Source organism: Cyanistes caeruleus, chromosome 13 (assembly GCF_971803275.1).
Source record: "Cyanistes caeruleus chromosome 13, bCyaCae1.hap1.1, whole genome shotgun sequence".
Taxonomy (NCBI): domain Eukaryota; kingdom Metazoa; phylum Chordata; class Aves; order Passeriformes; family Paridae; genus Cyanistes; species Cyanistes caeruleus.
Window position 1 is genome coordinate 544,185 of NC_141713.1, and position 23,609 is coordinate 567,793.

The window sequence follows — 23,609 nt, forward strand, 5'->3', positions numbered from 1 at the left end:
GCCCCGCCCACCGTCCGCCCCGCCCATTGCTCCGCCCCCTGGCAGCGGCTCGGCTCATTTCGACTCCGTTCGGCTGCGTTCGGTTCGGCTCGGCCCGGTTCGGCTCCGCTCGGTCCCGGTTGGTTCGGCCCGGCCCGGCCATGCTCTGGCCCGTGCTGCTGCTGGCCGCGGCCCCGCTCCTGGGCCCCGCCGCCGCCTGGGCTCCCTCAGCCGAAGGTACAGGGGCACCGGGAGGGCAGGAGGCGACTTGGCACAGCCCGGCCCGGCCCGGCCCGGCTCGGTGCCGCTCGGTTCGGGCCCGGCCCGGCTCCCCGGTGCAGAGCCGCGCCGGTGCCCCCTGACGCCGCCGTTCTCTCCCGCAGAGGAGCGGCTGTTCAAGGCCTGGATGCTGCAGGTGCGGCCCGGGGCAGGGAGCGGGGACCGGCCCGGTGTCCCCCGGAGCTCGGGGTGCCCTGACCCGCGGTGTCCCCCGGAGCTCGGGGTGCCCTGACCCGCGGTGTCCCCCGGAGCTCGGGTGCCCTGACCCGCGGTGTCCCCCGGAGCTCGGGTGCCCTGACCCGCGGTGTCCCCCGGAGCTCGGGTGCCCTGACCCGCGGTGTCCCGGGAGCTCGGGGTGCCCCGGGAGCTCGGGGTGCCCTGACCCGCGGTGTCCCCGGGAGCTCGGGGTGCCCTGACCCGCGGTGTCCCCGCAGAACGAGCGGCGCTACGGCCCGGAGGAGTACCCGCGCCGCCTGCGCATCTTCCTCAGCAACAAGCGGCGCATCGAGGAGCACAACGCCGGCAACCACAGCTTCCAGAGTAGGAGCTCCCTACGCCCGGCCCGTGCTGGCTCCGAGCGCCGCCCTGGCTGAGCAAAGTGTCCCCTTTCTCCCCATTCTAGTGGGCCTGAACCAGTTCTCGGATCTGACCTTCGCAGAGTTTAAAAAGCTGTACCTGTGGAGCGAGCCCCAGGTAAATAAATGCTGGCAGTGTGGGTGAGCAGGAAGGAGGGGTCCAGGCAGACCCCTGAGCGGGGTTCTGCAGTCACCTGCAGCCGCTGCTGTGCCCATCACTGCTGCTGTGCCCATCGCTGCTGTGCCCATCACTGCTGCTGCGCCCATCACTGCTGCTGCACCCATCACTGCTGCTGCGCCCATCACTGCTGCTGCGCCCATCACTGCTGCTGTGCCCATCACTGCTGTGCCCATCGCTGCTGCACCCATCGCTGCTGCACCCATCGCTGCTGCACCCATCACTGCTGTGCCCATCACTGCTGTGCCCATCGCTGCTGTGCCCATCGCCGCGCTGCCCGCACCCCGCTTTCATAAGGTCACATCCTGTGCCACCAGCAGCGGGGTAAGAGCGAGGCAAACCCACTTCACCACCCTTGTGGCTTTCAGCTGCCTCGGTCCTGATCCAGCTCAGCTGTCCCTTCTGCTGGCAGCTCCCCGAGCAGCCCAGGGCACTGCAGCTGGGGCACTGCAGCTGGAGCACTGCAGCTGGGGCACTGCAGCTGGAGCACTGCAGCCCGGGGCGCAGGCTGGCAGTGCCCTCCGGGGCTGGCCGGGCTCCCTGCTGCAGTGCCCACTGTGTGTAGGCTTGTCACCAATCCCCCACCCCGGGGAGGGTGGCTGTCCTGGGCCACTGGCCTGGTGGCTCACCACAGCCCTCCTGCCCGGCTTGCAGAACTGCTCAGCCACCAAGGGGAACTTCCTGCGCAGCTCTGGCCCGTATCCCGACTCCATCGACTGGAGGAAGAAGGGGAATTTTGTGACACCCGTGAAAAACCAGGTTTGGAGTGTGTGACGTGGCCAGAGGGGGGCTGATGGCTGCGGGCAGGCCGTGCCCCAGGAGCAGTGCTGGGTGCCTGTGCCATGGGGAGCTAACCCAGAGCTGCTCCGTGCCTGCCCTGGGCAGGGGCTGAGCACGAGGCCGAGCCCAGCTGCCAGCGGGCAGTGGAGGCTCTGTGCTGCTGCCATGCCCTCTGCCCCGGGGTTCTGGGGAGGCTGCTGAGCCTGCAGCAGCTCCTGGAGCGGTTCCTCTGCTGTTCCTCGTGTAGGGTGCCTGCGGGAGCTGCTGGACCTTTTCCACCACGGGCTGTTTGGAGTCTGCTATTGCCATTGCCACGGGAAAGCTGCTGTCCCTGGTGAGAGATTTTCCTGGGCTGGGGCAGAGCCCTTTTGGGAGCAGGCTGGAGCCAGAGGGGCTGGAGGCTGCTGGAGCAGGCACGGGGAAAGAAGCTGTGCCTGGTATTGTCAGCTGGCTGGGGCCCCTCACTGCACGCAGCACACTGGGACATGTTGATTTTTCAGCTCCTGGAGGATTTATATTCCTGAGGAACTAGAAAGACAGTAGCCACTTACACAACGTAGCAGAATAAGTGAGGGTTGGGTGTGTTAAAAACAAACCTGACCTTTGGAAGACATCCCAGCCAGTCCTTCTGTGGGGGGAGAAGGATTCCGGGCAGGCGTGAGGAGGAATGCCTCTGGCAGCCAGGGCATCCCAGGCTGATGGCTCCTTCCTTGTCTGCCTCCTGGGACATGGAGGCAGTTCCAGGTGACTCCCATGGCTAAACCAGTGCTGTGGTGGTTGTTACAGCCAGCTGCACAGATAAACCAACTCTCAGTTCCTGCTGTGCAGTTGCTTTTTGTGTCACCAACTCTGAACACAGGTGTGGGACAATCACTGACTCAAAACCCTTCTCTGCAGGCAGAGCAGCAGTTGGTGGATTGTGCCCAGGCCTTCAACAACCATGGCTGCAGTGGGTAAGTCAGAGAGGGCCAGAAAGAACAGAAATCAGAGTATCTTGCATCCTGTGATGGACAGCCTTCCTCAAGATCCAGTGTCAGGATCCTGCCACATAATGGAATGGCTTTTGTCTTCCCTTGGCTGCAACGGGTCAGGGGAAGCAACTTTGGTTGCTTATTTTAATTTCACACTCCCTGGAGCTTAGAATGTTTCACTAAATCTCCAGCATTTCCCAACCTCTGCTGTTCCTCATTTGTTGGTTTTTATCTGAGATGTTTTTCACACGGCAGCTGGGCTCTGCTGGGCTCTGGGACAGCAAGGGGAGCTGTGGCTGGTGTTCTGCCCATGGCTCACGGGTGTCTCGTGGCACCCTGAAGAACCCACAGAAACCTTTGCTTCCCCTTTGGGAAGTTCCTCCTGGCTTTGCTAGAGAAGGCAGAGAGAATAGAGCTTTCTGACAACTTCTGTTTTCTGTGAGATAAGCTGTCCTAGAGGGAGGCTCAGAGCTGAGCAAAGCCACTCTTGGTGCTTTTTATTTTTCTTGTGACTCCTCCTTAGGCGTTTCCACATCGGCACTCCCTGATCATCTCTCTTTTCTTCCCTCCTGAGATGTGCTTCTGGAAGGTGGCCAGGGAAGGGAGCAGCTGCTTGCTGGAGATGTGGGTCTCTCAACGTCCCCCAGCCAGGCTGGGCAGAGGGCTCCAAAAGCACCTTTCAGCATGTGAGGCTGGTGCTGTCCTGTCAGGGTTCCTGGTGTTCTTCTCCAGGGATCTGGAGCTGTGACCATGCAGGCAGCGTGGTGGGGCAGCCAGCAGTCCCAGGCAGGGAGATGCTGCAGGGGCAGACTGGAGTTTGTGCCTCTGGGATGGACACTGCCCTTCCCTGTCTCCCTGGCTGCTGGGAGTGCTGTGCAGAGGGGGGAATGTTGATGGCTTTGCTCTGCAGAAGCTGCAGGGTTACCATCCAAATCCATCATTGCCATCCTAATTAACTGTTACCATGCTAACCGAGCCATGTTGTCTCACAGGGGCCTGCCGAGCCAAGCCTTCGAGTACATCCTGTACAACAAAGGGCTCATGGGGGAGGACAGTTACCCGTACCGGGCCAAGGTACTCCAGCACTGCCCCGGCCAGCAGGTGAGCAGGGCCTGCCATGGGCTCCAACAGCTCCTCTCTGTCCCCACAGAATGGCACCTGCAAGTTCCAGCCCGAGAAGGCCATTGCCTTTGTCAAGGACGTTGTCAACATTACACAGGTGAGGCCCCGAGGGCTGCGCTTCCAAACTTTTTGGAAGGTGGCACCGAGGAGGTGCTGGAGCCAAGACAGAGGCCCTGGCTTGCTGCCTGCTTCCCACAGTGGGTGCATCTCCAGGCTGGGACAGAGTCCTGGTTCTCATCTTACAGCTCAGCACTCGATTCTGTGTGTACATGCAGGAAGGCAGGGTTATCCATGCCCGTGTCCTGGCTGCTGGACCTGGACTGGTCCCAGCACAGCCAGGAGATGATGGATGGCCCTGGGTCCTCTCTTGCAGTATGATGAGGACGGCATGGTGGAAGCTGTGGGGAAGCACAACCCAGTGAGCTTTGCCTTTGAGGTGACGAGTAACTTCATGCACTACAGGAAAGGAGTGTATTCCAAGTGAGTGTGTGACCCTCGCTGGTGAGCTGGGGGCAAGGGGAGCGTGGAGGGATGGAGTCATGTGCATCCCTGTGCAGCACTTGCTAGGAACCTGTCCAGCCTGGAGAGCAGATTGTGGTGCTGCACTCTCATCCCCTCAGGAACCCCCAGTCACCTAGAACTGCAGGGAAAAGGCAAGGGAGAGTCTGAGCCTGAGGGATCTGCCCCAGGCAGCTCTCGGGAAGGAGCAGGTGCTGATTCCAGTGGCTTTGCTGGATCTGTAGCCAGTGATGGCAGAGGTGAGTGCCAGGGCAGGGACATGGTCAGAGGAACACGCCAGGAGCAGTTCTCCTGTGGATTTACAGTCTAAGGTGGGTTTAAAGTCAGAGTACATGGAATAATTGATGCTCCAGTGCTTTCAGCCCAGAGCAGCTGTTAACAGATCAAAAAAAAAGAAAATCTGAAGTGGATTATTGATCTTTTCCTGTGCTGCAGTTTGAAAATGTTTAAAAATAGATGCTCTTGAGGTGGGAACATGTACCATGAGCTTGTTTCATACCACAGGCAGCAGCTTTCATCAAGTGCAGTTTAAAGGTTGAAATTTTAGAGGAAATACATATTTAGACCCAAGAGCTCTGCGTTCCTGTGCAAAACATGAAACAGTGCCCTTGAATTTCAGGGCAGTGCAGAGCAGCTCTGGGAGGCACTAAGAGCTGCTGGTTTCAATTGGGAAAGTTCCTTTGCGCTGTAGCTCGTCTTGGTGAGCCAGGAGCTCAGAATTCCAGGGATTCCCTGACTCCAGATACGGCTGGTGATTTCAGAGTGGAAATCAGAGCAGTGTCTCCTTTCTGTGGTTTCCTTCCTGGACAGTTCAGAGCATCCCGTAGCTCTGTGTGCAGGGTGTGGTTGGGACTGCTTTGGCTGATCCCTGGTTAGTTCCAGGCTGATTTTCACTCAGCACATGTGTGTTTTCTCCCTGCAGCCCCCGCTGCCAGCACACCCCTGACAAGGTGAACCACGCTGTGCTGGCCGTGGGCTACGGAGAGGAGAGCGGCACTCCGTACTGGATCGTCAAGAACTCCTGGGGCCGCCTGTGGGGCATGCAGGGGTAAGGGAGGGGCTCCTGGGGACAGCCACACTCTGCCTGTTCCTGGGGACAGCCACAGTCTGCCTGTTCTGGGGACAGCCACACTCTGCCTGTTCCTGGGGACAGTCCTATCACACCCACCCTCACACTCTGCCTGTTCTGGGGACAGTCACAGTCTGCCTGTTCTGGGGACAGCCACACTCTGCCTGTTCTGGGGACAGCCCTATCACACCCACCCTCACACTCTGCCTGTTCTGGGGACAGCCCCATCACACCCACCCTCACACTCTGCCTGTTCTGGGGACAGCCACACTCTGCCTGTTCTGGGGACAGCCACACTCTGCCTGTTCTGGGGACAGTCACACTCTGCCTGTTCTGGGGACAGCCACACTCTGCCTGTTCTGGGGACAGTCACATTCTGCCTGTTCTGGGGACAGCCCCATCACACCCACCCTCACACTCTGCCTGTTCTGGGGACAGCCACACTCTGCCTGTTCTGGGGACAGCCACACTCTGCCTGTTCTGGGGACAGTCACACTCTGCCTGTTCTGGGGACAGCCAGACTCTGCCTGTTCTGGGGACAGCCACAGTCTGCCTGTTCCTGGGGACAGCCCCATCACACCCACCCTCACACTCTGCAGCTGCAGTTGGGAAGGCACACAGGGAAAGGTCCCAGGCTGGGCTGGTGACACTGCTCACCAAGCCAGGCCTGGGCTCAGTGGGCAGGCAGGTCCCCAGGTCCCCAGGCAGCGTGGGCAGAGCTGCTGCTGGTTCCCCTGGCTCCTCTCTGCTGCTCACAGGGCTGGGGCAGGGCTGCTTGTGCCAGGGTGCGTTTCACAAGAGTTTCCAGCTGCAGGAATTCTTGGGAGGGAGATGCTGATTCTGGTTTGGGGTGTGAGGGGCAGGGAATGGCATTGCCTGGAGAGCTCAGTGGGGAGGGACCTTAAAGCCCAGCCCAGCCATGGCAGGGACACCTCACACTGTCCCAGGGTACACAAATCCCAGTGTCCAGCCTGGCCTGGGACATCCCAGGGATCCAGGGGCAGCCCCAGCTGCTCTGGGCACTGTGCCAGGGCTGCCCACCCTCACCTGCCAGGCTGGCTGTGCCAGAGGAGGGAACGCTCACTCACACCCATTTCTCTCTCTTTCAGGTATTTCCTTATCGAACGAGGCAAGAACATGTGTGGTCTGGCTGCTTGTGCCTCGTACCCTGTTCCTCAGGTGTAGGAACAGCCGGACGGGGACGGGGCTGGGCTGGCCCTGAGCACTGCGGTGGTGGAGGCAGAGAGAGGAGACACACCTGTCACTCAAGGGGTCACCTGCTGAAAGGGGTCACCTGTTCAAGGGGTCACCTGCTGCAAGGGGTCACCTGCTGCAAGGGGTCACCTATTCAAGGGGTCACCTGTTCAAGGTGTCACCTATTCAAGGGGTCACCTGCTCAAGGGGTCCCCTGTTCAAGGGGTCACCTGTTCATGGTGTCACCTGTTCAAGGAGTTACCTGCAGGCAGCTCGCACACCTCCTGCAGCAGCACCACCTGAGCCTGCTCTGCAGCCAAACCCTGGCGTGCTGCCCTGCCCCTGCCAGGTTCTGTCCTCCAGCTGTGTCCAGCTGTGCCCAGGTGTGTCCCAGGTGTCCCCAGCTGTGCCCAGCTGTGTCTCCAGCGCCTGTCCTGTGACACCTGCGGGGCAGCAGGTGCCGGTTCAGGGCACACACAGCTCTCCCCCTCCTTCGGGTGGCTTTTTGCAATCACCAGGTGTAAATTTTAGCGATTTTTTAATTTTCTTTGAAGACGATTTCCCTGTTCTTTAAAGGAAGAATGAGCGAGTGCTGTGATTTGTACACTTTTATCAATTTTCATGAAGTGTCTGCTATTTTTTGTATTAAAAACCAGGGTATTTTAATGCACAGAGAAGAAACGGGTGATTTTTCTTTAACCCATTGGCGGAGACGCGAGAACCTCGGTGCCGTTTGTGAGTCGGTGCCGGGGCAGTGAAGGCGCGTGTGTTATTTCTGTAATCTCTCACTGACGATAAAGCCGGCTCGTTACCGGAGCGCTGCGCCGGGAGCTCTGAGCGCGGCTGCGGGACGGGCCCGGCCTGATGGCGGCGGCGCCATTTCCGGCAATGCGCCCATTTCCGCCGCCGCTGTGTACGTCACTTCCGCCGTGCCCCCTGCAGCCAATGGGAGCGCGGGGGCGGTTTTGGCGCGCAATGCGAAGCGCGGGGGGGCGGGCGGTGCGCAGGGCGCCCCCTGGCGGCGGGGCGGCCCCGCCATGGCGGCCGTGCCACAGAACAACCTCCGGGAGCAGCTGCAGCGGCACTCGGCCCGCGGGGCCCTGCGCGCCCCGGCTCCGCCGCGGGACCGCCCGCCGTGAGTACCGGCCCCGGGCAGCGGGGAGGGGCGGCCGCGGCGGCCGGCGACTGACGGGGCCTCGTTTCGTTGCAGGGGCTTCACCTTCAAGAAGGCGCCGCGGGGCCTCGGCGCCGCCTCGGTGCTGAGGGACAAGGACGTGAACACCTCCCTGGCCCTGCCCGCCGCGGCCCCGCCGGACAGAAAAGCGGCGGCACCGGGCTGCGTTCCGCCCCGCGGCCCCCCGGGCCCGGCCCAGCGCCCCGCCGCTCCCGCCGGGCCCGGGGCCGCTGCCGGGCCCGTTATCATCATCGAAGATGAGTGGGACGATATCGACGACTTCGACCTGTCGGGAATCGAAAAGAAGTTCTCTCGGCCTCCCATCGTGTCCCCCAAGGGGCTGCGAGCCCCCCGCAAGGAGCCCCCGCGGCCGAGCCCCCGGCCGGGCCCGCCCGCTTCTCCGGAGGCCGAGCCGGGGCCCTGCTCGCAGCGATCCGGGATCCGCCTGCAGGAGCCGGGCCCCGGCAGCGGCGGCTCGGCCGCGGCGCTGGGCTGCGGGCTGCGGGCCCCAGATCGCACGGGTAACGGGGGCTGGGGCTGGGGCTGGCTGCTCAGGAATCACAGGGAGCTGCTGGCAAGCTTGGGTTAGGGTTAGGGTTAGGGTTAGGGTTAGGGTTAGGGTTAGGGGTTAGGGTTGGGGCTGGGGCTGGGGCTGGGGCTGGGGCTGGGGCTGGGGCTGGGGTTGGGGTTGGGGCTGGGGTTGGGGTTGGGGTTGGGGTTAGGGGTAGGGGTAGGGGTATGGTTGGGGTTAGGATTAGGATTAGGCTTGGCTGTTCAGGAATCACAGGGAGCTGCTGATGAGCAGCCCCGATTTCATTTGGGGGCCTGGGTTCTGTTAAGGGCAGCCCAGGCTGGAAGCAGGGCTGTGTTCTGCTGCTGCAGGAGCTGCTGCTGCTCCTCTACTGCAGCTACAAGACTTCTCACGTGGCATTTCAGATATGATCAATAATCAATAGGGATATTGCGGAGAGAAAAGCGATTAGAAAATTCATGCAGGAGAGACATAAAGTCATCTTATACCTAAATGAAATATTAAACTGGAAAAAGTGATCTCTCCCCATTTTTAACACAAACATAACACTGCAAAAGAACTCCAACCCTCAATTATGGTCACAAAATTCCTGCCTGCCATTGCTTTGGCAGCTCTGTCCCACAGAACTGCTCTCTTTTAGATTCCTTTCTTGCTATGTTTTGAAACTTTTGGGAAATTAACATGTTTATGCAAGTGAGTAACATCAAAGAGTGTTCTGGGGTGCTGCCCTTACACTGAATGGTGAAAAGATTTGTGAACTGTATTTCTGTTCTTAATATTTTGTTATCTTTTCTCTGTGAAATTAATTTTAATAAATTAATGATAGTGACCTTTCTTTGTAGGATTTGTCTTTTAAGACACAATACATGTACATTTACCTCCGAATTCCGGTACAGGGACTGTGCCAGCTGATGAGTCTGCACTCTTTTGAAGTTAGGATTTAATATTATAGGAGCTTTTTGTAGAAATAGGTTTTTATATAGATACTCTTTATGGAAAACTATTGCAGGAAAACAGACCTCTTCAGTGTTTCACTTCTGCCAGGGACGGTGACTGTAGGTTTAGCTGTATCACTTTTCCACTTAGATGAGGGTTTGTGGGGATTTGTCTATTTTTAAGAAGGGGAGAAAAGGGAACAGTAAGTTTTATTCTTTAAAAACCAGAAGCTGTGTCAAACGAGTGTTTTGGAATCAGGCTGCTAATTTTCCCGCTGTGTTTGTGGCAGGCTGAGTGTGCAGTGTTACCCAGCAATATCAATGCACTTCTCTTGCAGCTGTTGGTGCTGAAGGGGGTCAGGGCCAGGAGCAAGGGGGGCCTGGCAGCAGCACCCCAGAAGTGGTTGAGGCCACCTGGCCGTTGGCAGGTGCTGAGCTCGAGGAGGATGACCTGGACATCGTCCCTCCCTCCCCTGAGGAGGAGCTGCCTCCCTTCTCCCCCTCTGTGCAGAGTGCCAGGTAATCAGAGTTCACTGCTGGAACTGTCTGCTGCCTGGTTAGAAAAGTACCAAAACCAGCCCAAAACTCCTGCTTGTGAGAGAGGTACAGGCTCAGCTTGTGTCTCTTTGCTGCTTGGCAGCTGCACTTAATGCTTTATCAAATACTGATTGTATGGCTGATGTTTTGGGTGGCTTTCACCTCAGAAAAAAAGCAGAGTTAGGTTTGTAGTGGGATGGGAGAAAATTACTGGGGCAAGGTTCCCCAGGTTGGTGCACAGGATGAGTGACTGCTCAGCTCTTGGGTTCCTCCTGGGCCTTCAGGAATTTACCTCTTCCACACACCTCAAATCCTGCTGTTCTGTGGAAATGCCTCACTTTGCAGATATCTGTATTTTAATGGCCTTTCCTTTTGGTGTCAGCAGTATTTTCAGAGACTCCCCCACTGGTGGAAGATGCACAGCTGGCAGCTCCGAGGCTGGGCAGGAGAAGGTTCCCACAACACATCCTGGAGGTGATCCCAGTGCAGGGGATTCAGGTACACAAAATGCTTTGGAATTTCATACCTCTGATTTTGGGGATAGTTTGCAACTATTGCTTATCCTGTGTAATCCAAGAACATTAACTAACAGATGGAGAATTACATCTGTAGATGGAGAGTTGACATAAATAGTTGGATTATAGACAGATAATGAAAGACAAGGGTAAAAATATGTAGATTGATTGAATTCCTGCACACAGAAACAGTTTATTTATGCAAATGGACTAAAAATATATTTGAAGTCAATTGTTTAGACTGATTGACTGCAGTGTAGTGTCCTCTGGGAGAGTGCTGTTCTCTTGACACCTGTTGTGATGCAGTGCCCGTGGCAGGTGAGGCCATGCCCGTGGCGCCGCAGCTGTACCGAGTGATGGAGGCCATCTGTGAGCTGGTGGATGCCATCCCCCTGCAGGAGCTGCAGGCCCTGCGCTGTGCCAGGGCCCTGCTGCAGCACAGAGACCTCAGGTAGGCTGGAGCAGCTCTGTCTGGAGCCGGGAGCTGCCTGCAGGTGTCCCCAGCACACTGGAGAAGCAGGCAGGAGGGGCTTTAAGAAGCTTGAAATATTGTCTGAGGGAGGGAACAGAAGAGCCCAGAGTGCTGTGAGTGTTCACAGTCCCTGTGTGCTGCCAGGGGAGGATCAGTGCCACAGGCATTCATTCCCCTCTCGCTGACTGCAGGGGTGGTGATTTCTCCTAACATCCCTGAACTTGTCCTCTTCCAGAGGAATTATTGCTGCCACAACCTGTTGCTTTGTCTGATGGTGCAGTGCATGGACAAAGTACAGGGATTTGGGATTTTGGTTAGATTTTTCCTGGACTGGGTCTTTGTGCTTCTGTAAATGTTCTCGCTACAACAACTTATTTTATTTCTCATTGCTGTAGTCAGACATAGTCTTTAGAAAGTACCTAAAAATATATAATTTTGTTCAGGCATGCTTTTAACTTCAGGTTTTGAGTCTAAGGATTTATTTTTTGTATGCTACCTTGCCTGGATCTGTTCCTTGCTTTTAGGAATTATTTATTTTACGTCTGTAGAGGTGATGTTACAGTTTTGTCATTAGTTCCTTCTGGTGGTATTCTCTTTTCCCTGGGTTTGTTTGAAATCATTTTCAAACATGATGACTCAGAACACCACAGAACCACCATATGTTAATATGTTTAATAGCAGTGAGGCAAAACTGTTCAATGAATGTTGTAGAACCTGGTAAATCATTGCTTGAGACTAAATATATTTTTTTTCCTTCTTCCTTCCCTTGTCATCTCTTTCAGGAGAAAATTGCTGGCTAATTCTGTCAGTTTGAAGCAAAATGGCATAAAGAACACTTTTGCTAGAAGCTGGAAGTCTCCCATGGAGCAGAGCCCTCGTGTGTGTCCTGGTTCTGGTCCAGGTTCTGGTCCAAACTGGAGCTTCAGTTCTGACAGAAACTCCCCCAAACCCACAAACCCCTCATCGGTGCTTTCTGTTCATTCCAGCAACTCTTCTGCCAAAACAAATCAAACCTTGGACACCTCTGGTGCTTCAGAGCAGAGTGCTGAGGGTGTGCCGTGCCCCAGGGGAAGTGGCTGGGGGGAATCCTCCCTCAGGCTCAGCCTCCAGTCCTGCGACAGCAGCAGGGACAAAGGTCCAGGAACGGGGAATGGAATGAGCAGCACAGCCCTGAGGGCTCCAAGCACAGCTGCCACTGCCAGTTCTGCAGGGAGCAGCTTGGCTACAAATGATCTCCACTTGGACCTGGATCACTTTGACATCGATGACTTTGATGAGGACTGGGAGAGCTCGCTGGCCGTGCCAGCACCGCAGGCTCTGTCCCCACCGCGGTGCCAGCCTCGGGAGGGGCCACCTGCCAAATCCCTCTTGTCCAAGATTATGTCCAGAGCCAAAGGGTCAGATGTGGGATCCGGTCCTGCTGCTCCAAAGCCAGGCCTCCTGATGGCAACAAAGAACCCTCCAGGTGAATTTACTCCTGAGGGTTATTGGGGTTTTCCATTTTTAAATTCTTATTTATTTCTTTTTAAATCTAAGACCAAGTAAGTACTAGAGATCACATTCATGCCTTTTGTTTCTGTGGAAGTTTCTTTTGATTCCTTTCTTACAAAGTCATCTTGGGGTTTTTTCCCTCCAAATGATGCCAAACTTGAATATTCCCTTCCTGTGCAGGTTTCAGGCTGCTGGAAGGTGAAGCTGCTAAAATTGGGAATGAGGGTGTTTCTGTGTTTTAGTTAAATGATTCTGCAGTTTTTGATTCAAAGCTGTACAATGGTTTTTGCTGCATAATGTTCCAAAATGGGTTTGTGGAAGCAAACCCAATCCCCCTGGGGCCCAGGGTTGGTCAGTGTAATTTCAGGATAATGTAGGGACAGGCTGGCAATAGGGGAGGTGAAAATCAGAGTCACAGAATGGTTTGGGGTGGAAGGGACCTAAGAGCCCCTCCAGTGCCACCCCAGCCATGGCAGGGACACCTTTCCCTGTCCCAGGGTGTCCCAGCCCCAGTGTCCAGCCTGGCCTTGGGCAGTGCCAGGGATCCAGGGGCAGCCCCAGCTGCTCTGGGCACTGTGCCAGGGCTGCCCACCCTGCCAGGGGGTACAGAACTCCTGTAAGGTGATATCATAACTTATTCTAATTACTTTCTTTTGTCTCCCAGATCCAGTGGTTCATGACCCCGCACTGGAGCGTTTCAGGGGTATGAAATTTCCCCATTCTGCAGAAATGATGAATATATTCCACAAGAAGTTTGGACTGCACTGTTTCCGGACAAACCAGCTGGAGGCCATCAATGCTGCTCTGCTGGGGGAGGATTGTTTCATCCTCATGCCTACAGGTACGTGCCCCCACAGCACAGGGTACAGACCTGCAGCTCCTTCTGCAAGCTTTAGGATAAGGTTTGCTCTTCCCCTGTGCCTTTGTGCTGCTGGAATTCTGTGACTGCAGGATTTCAGGAGTTTTGTTGCACTGGGATATTTTGAGTGAGGGGATTGAATTTCTGCATCCTTAGTAATTCACACAAGTAACTCTTCCTTATCCTACAGGTGTCGCTTTGTGGCAGGCATCGGTAGAAATATATTGTTTCCAAAACTGCAGTAAAATGGGAAATAAGAAATTAATCTCCATTCCTTTCCTCTTAATATCCAGCACTTGCTTTGTTATTGGATATTGATGTTACTCCCTCCCCACAGGAGGTGGGAAGAGCTTGTGCTACCAGTTACCAGCCTGTGTGTCTGCCGGGGTCACTGTCGTTATTTCTCCGCTGCGGTCGCTGATCATCGATCAGGTTCAGAAGCTGAAGACTTTAGATGTAAGTTCCAGCAGCTTTATTGAGTGAAACTGCAGGTAACTGGATTAGAAATCTGAAATTTTACAGCAAATCTTGTGTCTCCCAAATATAAGCTGCATAAATTGATTAGATGGACACTGTGAATGGCACAGGAAGTTGCCTGGGAAGAGCTAAATTGGATGAACTCGAGTATCTTGGCAGTGTGACCGCTGGATTTATTGCTGCTCCTTGTGGTGGGTTACAGCTGGGTTTTTCAGAGCGGGTGCTGGTTCTGAGATCCAGGGAATTGAAATCACTCACCTACACTGGAGCAGCCTGACTGCAGCAGGAATGAGCCCTCGGAGTTCCTGAGTGAGGGGGCTTCTGGAGGTGCTGAACATCTTTGGAAACATGACAGAGCAGAAATGGTGCAGGAGCTCACAGGATCCTGGAATGCTTTGGGTTGGAAGGGATCCTAAAATTCATCTTGTTTCACCCCTCACCACGGGCAGGGACACCTTCCCCTAGCACAGGGTGCTCAGATGTGTGTACCCAAACGTGTGTTCCCAAGGCTGACTGCTTAGGAACTGATCCGTGATGAGAGGCTACATTTGGAGGTTCTCATGTTTTGCATGTAATAAAACTCAATATATATATATTTAATTTATTTTTTTTTAATATAGATTGCTGCAACATACCTGACTGGTGACAGAACAGATGCTGATGCCTCAAAAATCTACATGCAGCTGTCAAAGAAGGACCCTGTCATAAAGCTGCTGTATGTCACCCCTGAGAAGGTCTGTACTTCATCTTCAGCTGTGACACCATTGGGGCCAACAGGGGGGCATTGCTGTGAGGTGCTAAATAACTGCATAATAAATATATTATTATATAAATAAATACAAAGAATTATTTTCCTTCTGGGGAAAAATGCTAGGTTTTAGATAACTCATTAAGAATCTATATGGATGCAGCTAATTTCTATCAGTAATTAGCCAAGAATAAGAACTGAGTATGTCTGTAAAATGTAAATTCCTAAAACAAGCTCCCATGCCCACCTCTTTCAATCTGTCTTGATTTAGTAGCTACTAAGTCCAGACTGCTCTGAGTAGGGTGATACAGGAAAAACACAGCATTTGTCAGGGTGATAGGGGATTGTTGGAGTTTGCCTTGGGCTGTATTATTTGCTGCCTTAAAAATATATTATTGCACAAGAGCTTTGTAAGAGGGGGCTGGTTGGTGTGCTGATTGTGTTTCTCTCTTCAGCATTATTTTTTCCTGTCTTTCCTGACATCAGTCATTTAAATTTACTGGAATTTCCTCGGAATGAGGGGCCTTGGGATAGGCAATCTCAGCCTGTGGGAATCCCACAGCAGCTGCTTGGTTAGAACGTGCCTGACTGGCATCGTCTCTGTGCCTCGAGGAGTCACTGGCTGAGTGCAGGGTGATTCTGCAGCATAGGACAGCTGTTGCTGTAGGCTCAGAAAGAGCTTTTTCCAAGAGGAAAAAGCTGACACTTTTAGGCCAGGTGTTTTGCTTTCCATTGCCACGGGTGTGTGTCCCAGGTGTGTGCCAGCAGCCGCCTGATGTCTGCCCTGGAGAACCTCTACGACAGGAAGCTCTTGGCACGTTTTGTCATTGACGAGGCCCACTGTGTCAGCCAGGTAAAACCTCCACTTGTTTCTAGGAGTGCCAAAAGACTCAGCTGGAGCATTTCACTCCGTTGCACTTACATTTTGTTTCCCACCCAGTGGGGCCATGACTTCAGACAAGACTACAAGCGGCTGAACATGCTCCGCAGGAAGTTCCACGCCGTGCCCATGATGGCCCTCACGGCCACGGCCAACCCCCGCGTGCAGAAGGACATCCTGAACCAGCTGGAGATGCTGAAACCACAAGTGTGAGTTGCTCAGCAGGTTTCTGACACCGTTTGCTTGTGCCACACAGATTTTGAGTGGAAAATTTTTAGTGAAGTAAAAAAAGCATCACAGGCCCATCTGAAATCCTTGTGTAGCTGTATCTGATGAAATTAAATTAAATTAAATTAAATTAAATTAAATACATGCATGGAATTTAATAGGAGGTAGATAAAAAATACTAACATAAAAAACAACAAACTTGCCAAGCCCTTCCTTGCATGATGAAGGAAGCTGTTTAACACAACTATACCCGTGAGGCTGACGAGCACCATGAACTGTCTCATTGCAGGTTTACAATGAGCTTCAACAGGCATAACTTGAAATACGATGTGCTGCCCAAGAAGCCAAAGAAGGTGGCGATGGATTGCTTGGAGTGGATTAAAAAATATCACCCCCGTGAGTACTGAGCAGCATGGTGCCCACAGGCCTTTTCATGAACCAGCTCTCAAGGCAGCAAAAGCTTTTATAATGCTGTAATAATTACATATTTACCAGAAAAGCAAGATGGAGGTAAAGTGATGTTATTGAAAATGGGAATCAGATTTATGTGCATTCTAAAGTTGAGAATTTAAGTTAAGATGGAAAAGTAAATTATGGTGATGCTCTTGAATAACCTTTCTGGAGCCTGCCAGAACTTTTAGGATAGTGTCTTCAGAGCTTAAAGGTCACTCAATATCTTAATTGTTTAATTGTATTGGTCTGCTTATCTGTAGTTCCCCATGAAGCTATCTTCAGAGATTTCCATCTTCCTAGGCTCACTTTGGAGTCCTGCAGCTCCTTGGATTACACCAAGCTCCCTCAGAGCTTCTCCCATGTTGTACCCTCAGAGAGCATTTACTGAACTGCTCTAACTCTTGAATTATATAGGTTTTTTTCATGTATTCTAAATCCTGAGATTGCACAGCACTGATGAGGAAAACATTTCTGTATTCCACCTCACCAAAAGCCCAAAAAGACTGTGTAGGAAAAACTGTCAAGACTATCTGATATTAATAAAATAAGTTCTATAGTGAAGCAGTTATATCTTTACTCTTATCTTTATTCCAATGGAGAGAGGTCGGTATCTGCTTGGCAGGTTGAGCAGGGAAAGGAAATAGATCTGTGTTGTAGCTGAAATTTCTTCTCCCATCTATTTGCAGATGACTCTGGGATAATCTATTGCCTTTCCCGGCACGAGTGTGACACCACAGCAGCCATCCTGCAGAAGGAGGGGCTGGCTGCCCTGGCCTACCACGCTGGCCTCACCGATTCCAGCAGGGATCTTGTGCAGCAGAAGTGGGTTAATCAGGAGGGATGCCAGGTGAAGGAAAAGGGAAGGAAGTCTGGGCACTTACATCCCTCTTGGCCTGGGAAATAATAGGGAAGTGGTGCAGTGTTATCAGCAGATGTCTGCACTATTAAATAACTGATCCCAAGAGATCTGCTGGGGCACAGCAGCCACCTTTCCCTGGGAATTGTGTGAATAAAAGGTTGTAGCACTGTACTGAGGTGTGCTACCCCAGCAGGGAGGACGTGAGCAGTGCAGGGCTTCAGAAACAGCTCCTGGCACGCTGCTGTGGTGCACAGACCGGGATTTGGGGATTTTCCTGTGTCTGGAGCAGCCCCTCTGACAGGAGATGGGGTTGTTGCTGTTTTGTACTTGTTCTGCACAGTTCCAACTGAAATTGTGGGTAATAAGTGATGATCTCCTTCCCAGGTGATCTGTGCAACAATTGCCTTCGGAATGGGCATTGACAAGCCTGACGTGCGCTACGTTATCCATGCGTCCCTTCCCAAATCCATTGAAGGTTACTACCAGGAGTCTGGCAGGGCTGGGAGGGATGGAGAGATGTCCCACTGCCTGCTCTTCTACAGCTACAGCGATGTGACCAGGCTGAGAAGGCTCATCCTGAGTGAGTTCTGCTCTGGGAACTTGGGGATGACATTACAGCAGTCACATTGTTGCTGCTCTCATTTAGCCTGTGCCATTTCTCTTGTATAGGTGCCACGGATAGTTCAGTGTTGTAGGGAGGGGAGAACTGGGAATCCTTACCTGGATGGTTTTCATTCAGGTGGCAGCAGCAGGACTTCTGGTGCTTGTACTTAATTTTAGTCAAAACCACTTTTCTTCACAGAATCATGGAATTGTTAAGGTTGGACAAACCTTTAAGATCATCAAATCCAGCTGTCAGACCAGCTCCACCCCCTGTTCACCACTAAAATGGGTCCACATATTTTTTGATCACTTCCAAGGACAGTGACTCCATTCAGGGCATCCTGTGCCAGGGCTTTGCTACCCTTTCTGTGAAGAAACTTTTGATATCTAATCCACACTCTCCTGACACAACTTGAGGCCCCTTCCTCTCATCCTGTCACACATACCCTTCTCTTGCCTTTTGTCATTCTAGGCTTATTTCCCTTCTCCAATTCCCTAAAACTTCAGAGATAAAATATGTCCTACACCTGTTCTGTACTAATCCACTCATCTTTTCTTAAGCAAAGCCAATATTGCGGGTTTTTTAAGCAAAGCCAATTTTTTCCCAGTCCATGAAAACACAGAGGAGGTGCAGCTCTAACAAACACCATGGAATTTGCTCTGTTTTAGTGGAGAAGGATGGGAACAGCCATACGAGGCAGACCCACTTCAACAACCTGTACAGCATGGTGCACTACTGTGAGAACGTGGTCGAGTGCCGCCGTGTCCAGCTGCTCGCCTACTTTGGGGAAACCAACTTCAACCCCACCTTCTGCAAAGATCACCCAGAAGTGATTTGTGACAACTGCAGTAGGAAGAAGGTAAACCCCACGGGTTTTATTTGTAGTGGTGTTAATTTGTATTTAGCAGAAGTAGTTACATGACCTTTAGGAAGGCAAATGGAGAAAAGGAATAAAAGTTCTGTATTTTTATGATGCTTCCAGGTATTTTCAGGGTTTAACCATGGACTTGTGATGCTCCTGTTCCTGTCAGAGGTATAAAGATGTTCCTTGTAGGTGGCAGGAACTTAGGTCAGATCCACTGTTTGACTATGGGGAAATCCCTTCAGCTCCTGTCCTGGTGTTTCCAGGGCAGCTTTGTGCTGCCAGGGCAGCGTCAGGGCCACATGAGGTGTGCACTGCTGAAGGTGGTCCAAACATTTTGGGTTATGCAAACTTAGTGGCAGGAGCCAGGAGCGGAAGGGAAGGCAGCTGTGGAGGCTGACAGGGAAGGGATCCTGGTCAGTTTTTTACCTGTGGATATTGTTTCTCAGCTCTGTGTTTGAAGCATTCCCTTATATAGCTGTGATTGGAACCAAGTTTGACCAGGAAAATTCATATTCAGTCTCATTTGGAAGTGTTTTGGAAGAGTAAGTTTTTAGAGAGCAGCAGGATAATTACAAGAATGCTTTCCAAATTATTTACCGTGATTCCCAGTATTTAGCCAGCAGTCTTGCTCCTCTCTCTACACAGATAACCCCAGGGAGATGTTGTACAGTCAGTTGGACTGGTTCTGTATTATCACATCCAGAATCCTTGTGACTGCGTTGCTGTAGGTTACTAACTAGGAAACCACGGTTGCTTTGTTTGGAACAAACTCAATTCACAGCTGAGAACAGCTCAGTAATGAAAACTGAGGTTGTCAGTAACAACTTGAACTGGGGCAGTAATGACATGTCCTAACCAGGTGTGGTTTAACAGGATTATAAATCAAGGAATGTGACCGAGGATGTGAAGAGCATCGTGCGCTTTGTACGCGAGCACTGCAGGCAAGCGGGGCAGCTGAACGGCAGGAGGAATCCAGGCTCTGGCAGGTACACCCTCAACATGATGGTGGACATTTTCTTAGGTGAGTCTGTTCTCCCAGAGACTCCTGAATAACCTGCTGCACAAATCCCTGACCAGGAATCCAGAGGGTTGTGCAATGCCAGCAGGCATTTAAAAATACATGTATTTTGCAAAGTTAATCTTACCCAAGAATCTCTTGGTGGTAAGTGATCCAAAAGAAATGAAACTGAAGATTTTATCCATTTCGGGTTGCTATAGTGATAATATTGGTTTTCCAGTGTTTAAAGGCATTTTTGAATGTGAATACAGTGCCTTGGGAATCTCCCACAGCTCTGTAAATGGATGTGTACATGGGATTTGTGAGCACGGGCTCATCCTATGCTTTGTGTTGCACAGGTTCAACGAGTGCCAAGATTCAGTCTGGAATATTTGGGAAGGGAGCTGCCTATTCCAGGCACAATGCTGAAAGGCTGTTTAGAAAACTGGTTCTGGACAAGATCCTGGATGAGGATTTGTACATCACAGCTAATGACCAGGCAGTGGCATATGTCATTCTGGGGGAGAGAGCTCAGGCTGTGCTGGATGGGTCACTCCAGGTGTGGAACTCTTTGGTTTCTTGAAGGCATTGTTTTAAGGAAGGTGCTGCAGTTTTCCTTCAGCATATCCCCTCGGGTAGCTTAAACACAGTTTGCCTCCAGCCAAACTAATGTCTGCTAGGTGCAAGGAACAGAATCCAACACCTGTGATTCCTAGCCCAGTATTCCAGTAACAATGCTGTGGGGAAAAAAGTGAGTTTGAGAGGCTTGGAGAGGTTTAAATCTTCTTTCTCACCCATCTGATTCCTGCTGGACAGTGAAGGAAAGTTCTGACCCCCACAGAAAGATGGCTAAGAAGAGAAAGAAGAAAGGCCAGCACTCTCTTCTTCATTTTCTACTCTATTTTTTCCTAGTCATTGGTAGGATCTGATGGAATAGGCACTCCATGAAAGGTCCAGGTCTCTTGGGACAATTCTCCTCTGCATTAGTGCTGTGTTTGGAGCAGGACAGAGCCCTCAGCATTGCCCCAGTGATCTCTGCTGGGAACTGGCTCTTGGGAGGTTTTCCTTCTCTCAAAACTCTGCCAGCTCTTTGAGAAGAAACCTGGGTGTGGTTGAGTAGCCTGTAAAAAATTATTTTAAAAATGAGTACTGGCTAAACGATTTTTTGGTCCATCAAAGGATACTCTGTGTTTCCTGTGCTGTGTTCCTGTGTTATCAGTCAGGGTGATCTGGCAGGAGTTATGGATGGCTCGTTTTAACAGGTGGAGTTCCACGAGACAGAGAGTGCCAGTGCCATCAGAAGGCAAAGGGCTTCCATGGGAAAGATGTCCCAGCGGGAAGAGGTTGTTAAGCAGTGCCTCAGTGAACTTACAGACACCTGCAAAACCCTGGGCAAAGTCTTTGATGTGCATTACTTCAATATTTTCAGTACTTCCACCCTAAAGAAAATAGCAGGTAAGATCAGGGGTCTCCGAGTCCTTTGGGGCTTCTGCATAGAGGGGCATGGAAAGGAATTAATTTCCTTCAGGGTATCTTTATAGAAAGTTATTTGTTTGACATGTCTGAGGGGTACTTTGTTGTGTTGCAGAAACCTTGTCCTCAGACATGGAGGTGTTGCTGCAGATCGATGGTGTCACAGAAGACAAACTGGAGAAATACGGTGCAGAAATAATTAAAGTGATGGAGAAGTACTCAGAATACTCCATCCAAGGTGTGCTTTGTACCTCACCTGTACTTCCTGTTCAGTGCCTTTCTCTCCTCCTCCAGCAGATGTTTGATTCAAAAGTTACCACGATTTAATCACAAATAACTAATTCTTACAGTCCAATAATTCCTAAAGGGAGCGGTCGCTCTCCGAACACCCCAAAGCTTTTTTACCTTCCCTAATTCAGGGTATCTCTGACAGACTGGGGATGGGGCAGTGCACAGGAGGTGAGGAACAGCCAGGACAGATGTTTTGGTGCCACCAGTGTGTTGTGGTGATGGCTGGCCTGGGTGATACCCTGACTGAGGTGGTTTTCTCTCCCCGCCTGTGGGTAGAAGACGCTGCCTGCCCGGGTGCGGACACGGGGAGCGCTGGCTCGCTGGGGAGCGATGGAGAAGCAGAGGATGCAGCTACAACCTCCGGCTATTTCGGCAATAACACAAACCAGAGGAGGAAAAGGAAGCGGCTGCCCAACGCCAGGGACTCCAAGAGGAAAAAGACGAGTGGTGGTGGCAGCCAGCAGTTCCACCCCAGAGGGTACGTGCCTGGGTCACTTGTCACTGCCTGGTGATGATCCCAGGATCCCTCACCCCACTGCAGTTCCTTGGGTATGGGCTTACATAACGGTGTTAAAATGGCCCAGTGCCTGGTCAGAACTGCTCTGCCGTGCTTTTCTGCGAGTTTGGTTTACAAAGCTGGTGAGGAAGGATATTTAAATGGTTGTCCTCACATTTGACTGCCACAGGCTAAGCAGGGAACACCACATTTCAGTGTTCTGCCAAAGCCAGCATTAGCAGGCTGACCAGGTTCCTTGCTTGAAATCAGAAAGAGGTCTTAAAACTTTGAACATTTGATGGAATATTTGAACTTCAGCCTCTTGTTAATTTAGATTCTCTCTTTGATTGTATCATGCAAGGCAACACCTGCATCTGCTGTTGGTTGGTCTTGAGCTTCTAGGGCAGATCTGCCCCTTCCCAAGGATTTTCCCCTTCCCTGCCCCATTTTTCATCATTCTGCTCCCTGTTTTTTGTAGCAAATGGTTTTCCCAGCCCAGCAGGTTTTGTCTCACCCTTGGCACTTTCCCATCTACTGGAATGTCTGTCATTAGCTGCTGCAGCCTCTGCACTGTCACTTGCTGTACCCTTGGGTACATCCCAGAGCAACAGCTGGACTGTTTGCATTTCAGAGGTCATTTTGCAGCCATGTGCATTAAAAAAAAAAATAATTCTACAAAATGAGTGTGTAGTCTAGAAAGTGCAGCGGTGGTGCCTGTGTGAGCGGGGGCTGGTGCAGGGGCCAGGGCAGGTGGCACAGGTGTCTCACACCTTCTCTCTGGTTTTTGCAGTGGCTACAGCAGGTACAGAAGGACCAAGAAGCTGCCAAGCTCGAAGGCTGCAGCTTCCTCTGGTGCCAGCTCCGTGTCCTACAGCGTTGGTGGCTCACAGGGGGCTGCTGGGAAGCTGGCCATGATGGCACTGCCCAAACCCAAATCCAGGAGCTTCCTTCAGCCTTCGTATTCCGTATTTTAAGTGGGAAACGCAATTACTGGACGAATTTCCCCAAGATGGAATCACTGTTCATTAAATTTTTTGTTTCATTTGCTGCTGCTGAACCTTCTGGGACTTGTGTATTTGTAGAGTACAAAAGCTCACATTAAATAAATATTTTTTAACTTGTCAGTTTATTTGGGCCTTTCTACTTGTGAGTGGTTCTAAAAACTCTCCCCTGTTGGTGTCACTCCTCCCTGTGATGCTGCTTTACACGATCAGGACCACAAATGCTGCACGTCCCCAGTGCTGTGGCTGCCTCTGTCCTCGCTTGCTCCTGCCTCAGTGCTCCAGAGCTGGGCTGCTGCTCTGGAAAGGACAGGTTGGGAAGGAAAAAAGGTAATGAATGTTTTTATCTTTCCCATTTGATTCCCCACATCCTGGAACTGGGAGTGCCCAACCCTGCCCTGTGCTGTGCTTTTTCTCAGTTCCTGTTTTTTTTCTTTCTAAGTCGTGAGCTTGTCAGTGCTGAGGCACAGGGCAGCTGCCCTCGGCCGTGCCCGCAGGGCTGGGCCCGGAGCACCGGGACCGGGCCTTCCCCTGCTTGCCGAGGGAGGATTTCATCCGCTGCTCCGGGGCAAGGAGTCCGCACGGCTGGGGGTTGTGAGGGACCTTAAAGCTGATCCCATCCCAACCCCTGCCATGGCAGGGACACCTTCCACCATCCCAGGCAGCTCCAAGCCCCGTCCGGCCTGCCCTTGGCGCTTCCAGGGATCCAGGGGCAGCCCCAGCTGCTCTGGGCACCCTGTGCCAGGGCCTGGCTGCTTCAAGGAGGAATTTCGCACCCCGAAGCTCTCCGGGCGCTGCGGCAGCGGCAGCCGGGGCGCTGAGGGCGCTGAGGGCGCTGAGGGCGCTGAGGGAGCTGAGGGCGCTGAGGGCGCTGAGGGAGCTGAGGGAGCTGAGGGCGCTGAGGGAGCTGAGGGCGCTGCCGAGGGCGCTGAGGGCGCTGAGGGAGCTGAGGCAGCTGAGGGAGCTGAGGCAGCTGAGGGAGCTGAGGGCGCTGCCGAGGGCGCTGAGGGCGCTGAGGGAGCTGAGGCAGCTGAGGGAGCTGAGGGCGCTGCCGAG

At 52.6% G+C, this 23,609-nt stretch overlaps 2 protein-coding genes and 1 long non-coding RNA gene across 7 annotated transcripts; 2 read left to right on the plus strand and 1 right to left on the minus strand.

Moving 5' to 3' along the window:
• The first annotated feature begins 11 nt into the window (after positions 1-11).
• On the plus strand, positions 12-7,347 carry CTSH (cathepsin H). 2 transcript variants are annotated; one of them, XM_086849878.1, is made up of 13 exons: positions 12-216; positions 363-394; positions 693-798; positions 881-951; positions 1,666-1,770; positions 2,039-2,125; positions 2,689-2,744; positions 3,755-3,836; positions 3,913-3,981; positions 4,258-4,364; positions 5,326-5,451; positions 6,582-6,744; positions 6,858-7,347. In XM_086849878.1, exons 1-12 carry the CDS (start codon positions 141-143, stop codon positions 6,655-6,657), a joined length of 993 nt encoding a protein of 330 aa, XP_086706004.1. In that variant the 5' UTR covers positions 12-140; the 3' UTR covers positions 6,658-6,744; positions 6,858-7,347. The 2 variants fall into 2 exon arrangements, with proteins under 2 accessions (XP_086706004.1, XP_086706005.1); XM_086849879.1 differs by having other exon boundaries at positions 19-216; positions 6,582-6,811; positions 6,874-7,347.
• A 341-nt stretch (positions 7,348-7,688) lies between these two features.
• BLM (BLM RecQ like helicase) lies at positions 7,689-22,681 on the plus strand. Of its 4 annotated transcripts, none has more exons than XM_086849870.1 (21): positions 7,689-7,801; positions 7,877-8,361; positions 9,646-9,826; positions 10,227-10,342; positions 10,666-10,810; positions 11,614-12,296; positions 12,987-13,163; positions 13,519-13,637; positions 14,279-14,392; positions 15,161-15,259; positions 15,347-15,495; positions 15,804-15,910; positions 16,654-16,814; positions 17,211-17,406; positions 18,099-18,289; positions 19,169-19,316; positions 19,652-19,851; positions 20,555-20,747; positions 20,881-21,003; positions 21,333-21,534; positions 22,343-22,681. In XM_086849870.1, exons 1-21 carry the CDS (start codon positions 7,704-7,706, stop codon positions 22,524-22,526), a joined length of 4,071 nt encoding a protein of 1,356 aa, XP_086705996.1. In that variant the 5' UTR covers positions 7,689-7,703; the 3' UTR covers positions 22,527-22,681. The 4 variants fall into 4 exon arrangements, with proteins under 4 accessions (XP_086705996.1, XP_086705998.1, XP_086705997.1 ...); XM_086849872.1 differs by having other exon boundaries at positions 10,678-10,810; XM_086849871.1 differs by having other exon boundaries at positions 10,230-10,342.
• LOC111933946 (uncharacterized) lies at positions 22,660-23,451 on the minus strand. The gene is made up of 2 exons (XR_002866920.2): positions 23,330-23,451; positions 22,660-22,853 (listed from the first exon to the last, which is right to left on the minus strand). It is a non-coding gene; the product is annotated as an uncharacterized LOC111933946 (long non-coding RNA).
• Positions 23,452-23,609: the final 158 nt, after the last annotated feature.